General features: G+C 36.9%; 1 protein-coding gene across 1 annotated transcript in view; it reads right to left on the bottom strand.

Annotated features, from left to right (window-relative positions):
- Positions 1-7,376, bottom strand: part of LOC107747105 (protein diaphanous homolog 1-like) — a 135,910-nt gene that overhangs the window by 58,767 nt on the left and 69,767 nt on the right. Inside the window, exon 17 of the mRNA XM_016561530.1 lies at positions 5,430-5,544. Within this exon, the coding sequence (XP_016417016.1) occupies positions 5,430-5,544 (115 nt within the window). The remainder of the gene's footprint in view (positions 1-5,429; positions 5,545-7,376) is intronic.

Below are 7,376 nucleotides of genomic sequence, written 5' to 3'. Positions count from 1 at the left end.
TAAAAAAAAAAAAAAAAAAAAAAAAAATATATATATATTTATATGATTTTAAACTCTACTTGTACAAAATGATGAATATACATCAGTGTGTTTTTGTTTTATGTGTTTATGCAATTTATGAAGGTGCGGTAAATTGAATCGTTATATATTTTATCATACTGTAATTGTGCAATACTGTCGTATTTTGAAAATTGAACTTTTGATAGTTTTATTGCAAATGGTAAAAATTATAATATTCCATTCAACAAATTTAGTCAGTATAGATGGTTTCAACGGCAATAACATAAACAAACGTTACTGCGCATGCGCTTTTTTGTGGCCCTAACTTAACTTCCGGTAGACTTCCAAATAGAATCAATAACAGCAGCTAAGTAGTCCCTCTAGAGTAGATTATTTTTGATAAGCAAAATATGTTTGCTGCGTAAATCAGACGGACTTACTGAAAATGCAAATTCATTCTCTTCCAGCAGGAGGTGCTTTAAAGCTTTTGATATTGTGGCGAGCGCCACAAATAAATAAATGTATGGCAAACACATCCCACAGCACAACCACCTGAGCCCAACTTCAGTCTACTCATCATCTTAACTTTAACTGCGTTTGCAGCCGGCGCCATAGCCAGACTGATAAACAAACACAGACGCGTGCGCCCGATGAAACCGTCTATAGATGCTGCATCCATAGACCTTAATCAGGTTAGACACCATATTGAATTTAATGTGGAAGAAAGTGAAATTGCGGGATCCTTATTATCCTTATAACTTATTTATTATACAATGGTTTATGCACTTGTCATCAGAAAAAAACAAAACAAAAACAAAGAAATAAGTAAAAAAATAAAATAAACAGAAAAAAATAAATGTCTTCCTGAACTTGTGTGAAGATTTGGATCACAATTTTCACCAATTTTCGTTTGTTGTTAAACAATAGTACAATCTGTACTGTACTGAATCTGAACGCACTGTACTTCAGTCCCTCACAGCCTCGTTTTCATTCCTGTCAAAAATTAAATACAGCGCTACCCTGACTAAGGTCTATCCCATCTGACATGTTTTTTCACTGACATGGAAAAGTTCAGTGTTTCAAACTCATAATTATGGCTTTGTGTGACTATGAGGCGTTCATGTGCATTTAACTCAAATACGATCTTTCTGACATGACTTGAACCCACAATAATACAGAGAGATCACCGGCTAGAGCTGTACATTGGAATGCACATGTACGTGTATGTGTGTGTCCTCTGCTGTCACACTTGTAGCTCTGGGTTTATAACTCTAAGTGCGTCTGGACATCAGGGACTGATATGAGACGAGACCAGCCGCAAGTGTGTGATGATAAAGTAGGTCGCCGCATACATCAGAGGAGTTGCGTGTGTGTGAGAGCAGAGGTGAGGGGCTGAACCGGCTGCCGCGATCGAGATCCTGAGAGACTCGCTGGTCTCCGTGGAGACGGGAAAAGCAGGCCGCCAGCGAGACAGAGAGCAACATTAAAAGACTCGCAACAAGACACACAGAGAAAGCCAATCAATAACACGCACACAACAAAGCCGTGAAACAAACCTCACATGCTTTTAAATGCAGAAATAGAGGGAAAATTGCAGGAAAATAAAACCGGCCTCCATCTGCAGACTATAAAAATGCTGCATCCATCAGTCTCTCTCTCTGTAATTGGACAGGCTCAGTCATCAAAACTCACATGGCCTCCTTAAAAGTGCCTCAAAATGCATTCACATGCGCCTATATAAATGTGATCAGGGGAAGCAATCTACATTTTTATATTTTTCAATGAAATCGAGCGCTTGTGCAAAATGCACTGCCGTGATGCATGATGTGCTTGCCAGGCCGTTGCTATGCGGTTCTGGGTGGTTGCTAGGTCTCAAGTCTGTAGATATGGTTCTGGTCTTTCAATGTGCATCTGTGGGATTGTTTTCACTAGTTTTCTGGTCCAGCTGGTGAAAATGGTATGTCTGATCACTTAGTAAAGTAACATCACATCTTTTCCTCGACAATGCAGATGATTTTATGAATCATTCATGATGAGTTAAGTGCTGCAGTTCAATATTAATACACCATTTCCTAACCAGGTGTGATCTTATAAAGCAACAAGCGACACAAGCTATTTATTCCATGTTAATTAAACCAAAAACTGTACTTGCACTTTACTTTAATAATCAAAAATGGACTGAAAAACACTGAATACTAACAGATCCCTTGTTTTATACAAAGAAAACCATAGAAAGGATCATAAAAGCCAGTAGAAAACAAAGTATGCACACTCTTCGGATGCCGTGCATTGCAAGTATGAACAAAAAACTGTCCTCACTGTTCTGAAATAAATAGAAATGGGATAGAAAAGACAGTGTTGCAACCATACTGAATTTTTTAACTTCAAAACAATGCCTTAAAAATAGCAATATTTGATACCATAAGAAAAAAACATTAAGAGCAAAAACTTGAACATTATCTAATTACATTTACTTTTGACCAGACAATGTATTTTCTTATTAGCTGAAACTGTGCTGTCTGAGACTTTCCGTTATTTTTATTATTTCTAAGATTTCTAACGTTTTCTCTGAATTTTTTTTAACAGTTTAACACATTTACCACCAATACCAATTAATATTGTAATGCATAAGTGGCATCTTATATCATAAATTCTAATTATTTGTAGTTATTGTAATATTATAATTATTGTTCTTTTAATAAAATAAACACTGTATATTATTATACACTATTGTTTAAAAGTTTGGGGTCAGTAAGATTTTCTTTTTTGAAAGAAATTAATACTTCTATTCAGCAAAGACACATTAAATTGATTTTAAAAAACAGTAAAGAGATTTATAAAAATTACATTTTTTTAAAAAGTATTTTCTTATCAGTTAAAACTCATTTTTAGATTTCTCATTATTATTTTCATAATTACAAGACTATTGTAATACAACTGCACTGTAAAATAAAAAATATTTCATGTACATGAATTATTGTGCTGTACAATAGTAAAATGGCAAAACTTATGTGATTTGCCATCACAGGAATAAATTACATTTCAAAATATATTCAAATAGAAATCAGTAATTTTAAATTGTAATAATATTTCATAATTTTACTGTATTTTTGACCAAATAAATGCAGCCTTTGTGAGCAGAAGAGACTGCTTTCAAAATTATTCCTAACTTATGACTAGGGATGCTCCGATCCACCTTTTTCGCCTCCGATACCGATTCCGATACCTAGGGTTCGGTATTGGCCGATACCGATACCGATCCGATCCGATCCGATACCAGTGAAGTTTTTTCCCCTCATTTAAATACAAAACAATTTATAGTCTTTTCTACGCCCGTGTTTTGTTCTCACAGAGACCCGGTAGCAAGTGACAAAACAACATTATACTCCGGCAAGAAGATAAAGTCCTTTTGACAGCCACAGTGGAGAAAAGAGTTTGTGTGAACTTTAATGTAAGGACTTAAATATTCATATGTAGCTCACATTAAGCTATCGTATGGCTTCAGAAGTAACAGAATAATTCGCACAATCGAGAAAAAAAAAAATAAATAAAAATCTCGGATTTGGATCAGCCCTCTCTGACCGATACCCGATCCGAGAAAAATGGCACTATCAGAGCCGATACCCGATATGAATATCGGATCGGCGCATCCCTACTTTTGACTGGTAGTGAATTTAATTGAAATGCACCAACTTGCAAACATCCAAAACTACAAAACCTGATGTCAGAGAGAAGAGAAAGCGCAGCTACCAGTGTATCTATACAGCGGGAAATGAGTATTGAAATGAGTATTTCAGTATCAAAATATTTTTGATAACACTAGGGTAAGATTGCTGGAAAGACCTGCCATAGGAGTGTGAGAATGAGCAACAGTAACAAACACCCACAGAAAGAGAGAGGAAGATCATATGCTCGAGGTGCTGTCGCATTACATCAACAATCAGTGCCGTGACCTCACTGCAGAGGTCACTGACCTGCGACCCCTCCGTCAGCACACCAGAGGAGCAGAGGTCAGTTCTGCACATACACACACACACACACACACACACACACACACACACACACAAACGCTCGTGTTTTACGGACAGGATCAGACAGATGGAAGATCTGAAAAGGGCAGCATTCATTTACAGTCAGATATCAGAAAAGGTTACCCTACATCAACTCAGACAGCTGGACACATGCACGCACACACTCGGCGCTCAGGTGGTGATGAGGAAAACAGCTGACAAAGATGACATTTCAAGGTTTCGTATTCCATATTCAAAACAGAAAACACTCTCTCTGTGTGTGAGAGAGAGAGAGAGAGAGAGAGAGAGAGAGCGAGAGAGCGAGAGAGAGACCGCGGCGGATGCATGACAACGTCACACTCTTTGAAGGTCATTTGCTGAAGGGCGAAGCCATATACACAGACCTAAAAACTCTCACACACACATCTTGTTAAAGTCGACAGTGCTGTATATCGTATCAGATATAAATATGCAATAAAACTGTAAAGGCCAGTCATAGAGGACAAAGAGCAGGTGGCAGGAAACACACACACACACCCACACCTGACACTTGCTTCTTGCTCATTTCTAATTCATGAGGAGCTTTTGCATACAGTCACCGAAAATATGACATCCGGGTGAATCTCATGAAACTCTTCAAGATCATGTGCAGGTCAAATTTAACCCCAAAATATCAAGGAAAATATATGAAACAATAATTTGCTGAAAGAACAGACTACGTTTAGGGCCATTAAGATTATTTGCACTGTTATGATGTTTTTTTATTTTTTTATTTACTTTTTTTTTTAACATGACAATTAATCACACTTCTGGTCTGGTGAAGAGCCTGCATGCATAATTTTAGTACTTAAGCAACAATAATCGATAAAATAAAATAATTGATAAAAAAAATTACCCTTAATACAGTAATGAGAATCACAACTGAAAATTATAATTAAAAATAAAAAGTAAATAAATTTTTTGTTTTTGTTTTTTTTTTGCTTTACAATTATGGTCCTATATCTGGCTTCATTTTCTTTGTTTTATAGTTTCTGTTTTTTGTTATTTATTTCAAAATAAGTTTTGGGGTGAATTGTGGACATGTTTTCATGAAATTCACCCTCTCCTTCAGAAAACACACACACACACACACACACACACACGCACACAAACACACGTGTCTACACTGAGATGACACTCATCTCTTTCACATCCCTGTATTCTGTCATCCATGTTTGGCCCAGTATCTCATGGTGAGAGTCTCAGCGGACACACACACACACACACACACACACAGATGTGCAAGCACAGAGCAAGGGCCGTCTCTTACCTTTAGAGGCTGTGTTGAGTAAGACAGACGGAGGAGAGAAAGAGAGAGAGACAGGTTTAATGTGTGATAGTGAGTGTGTGATGTGACTGGAGGACGGTTGATCTACTCACTCTTGGTCTGGGTGGAGAAGGTCAGGGTGAGTTTGGCAAACAGTTCCTTGTTCTCAAAGCGCTCCTCCTTCGCCTTCAACCAGAAACTGCCTTCAGACAGATCCTCCGCTGCGATCTACGACATAAAACACTCATCAACACCTTCATCCCTCTATATCTGGGGTCTTCAACTAAAATTGCTTGAGGTCCAGTAATGAACCCTCCTCACCAGCAGAGGTCCGGACAATTATATACCTAAAAACATGAATTGATGGGTTTTGCCAGACCAGGGTATCTGCAGGATATTTAAGCTCAAATTTAAGACTTTAAGACCTTTTTTAAAGACCTGCACAAATAAAAATGCCTGTAAAAAACAGTTGAGAAACAGGTTTTCACAAAAAAACAAAAAGTTTTATAGTAAACGTCACATTTTAGCCTTTAAACCATATTTCATATATATATATATAGTCAAAAGTATCATTATTAAGACCTTTTTTAAAGACCTGCACAAATAAAAATGCCTGTAAAAAACAGTTGAGAAACAGGTTTTCACAAAAAAACAAAAAGTTGTATAGTAAACTTCACATTTTAGCCTTTAAACCATATTTCATATATATATATATATAGTCAAAAGTATCATTATATTAATTATATTAATTTAAACAATTATTGTTAATCATTACATTACTTAAATAATAATACAAATGTAATGTATGTCTTAATTGTTTAGATTTTTATAATGCATTATCTTCTTGTCAATCCACCAGTTCACATTTACAACTCCGCGTGTTTGGTCTGAACAGAAACAGCAGACGGACTTAATAAAAATGCACATTCATTCTCTGCCAGCAGGAGGCGCTTTTGGAACAGCAGAAATATAGCAGTTACAGGTAACGGCTGTAAACAAAGCAGCGCAGCACTTGACTTTGAAACCGCAGCGCTCAGGTTTATTCAATGAAATCATAGGCTTTTGAAGTTTAATCATCACTTTAAGCCGTCTTTCCGTCCCCAAATTTAAGATCTTCTGAAATCATAATTAAGACTTTCTTGTACCATTTAAGACTTTTTATCGAAACTTTTCTGAAGACAGTCAGTTCTCTTCAGAGATACATTCATATAAAACACCGGCGCTGCGTTTTGATTTTGAAACGTGCAGTGCTCATGCTTATTCAACGAAGTCAAACGGCACAAATAAATCAATGTATGGGAAACACTGGTAATGTATATCGAAATATCGGAAATGTGTTTAAAAATCATATCACCGTTATTGAAAAAAATTATATTGCGATACATATTGATATTGAATTATTGTCCAGCCCTACTGCACGCACACCTGCACGTCTGACCATAGCAACAGTGAAATGTAATAACATACTGTGGCGCCGTAGAAGCCAAACGGCTCTACTGAGCTGACCTTGATGTGCCTAATATCAATTTGATTTTATTAGAAAATAGCGTTTACTTTATTTTGTTAAAAGGCTTCGCAGTCCAGATCGCCAGTTGGCGACCCCTGCTCTATATTTACATCCATCCATACCTTTCATATATCTCTAATTTTCAATCATCCATTCAACACCTGTGATCCATATATCCCATGAGTCTATTCATCCATCCAATCCATATATAACATTCATCCATTTGTTTATCCACCCATCTTAAAATATTATAATCTTTTCTCCAATTGTCAAGAAATGGAGGACAAGAGCTCAGTTAAAGGCACAATATGTAATTTTCGCCGCTAGAGGGCGCGTATTCAAAATAAACAAATAGACAAAGGCGTAGTTTGATGACGCCGTGACTGAGTGTGGAATCATGGGAGTTGTCGTCTTCATCCACACAGCCGATACAATCCGACGGGACTCAGGCTGAAATCATGTTCATGGATGAGCTAATGATTTATTAACATAGTAGAATGAAGCAGGGTGAGGCTGAAAGCCGCCGAAGCAAAACGAGGCCACTGAACGAGCG

Source organism: Sinocyclocheilus rhinocerous, unplaced genomic scaffold (genome assembly GCF_001515625.1).
Source record: "Sinocyclocheilus rhinocerous isolate Xijiao unplaced genomic scaffold, SAMN03320098_v1.1 scaffold168, whole genome shotgun sequence".
NCBI lineage: Eukaryota > Metazoa > Chordata > Actinopteri > Cypriniformes > Cyprinidae > Sinocyclocheilus > Sinocyclocheilus rhinocerous.
Note: the sequence above shows the minus strand (reverse complement) of the source record. Positions and strands in the feature narration are given on the sequence as shown.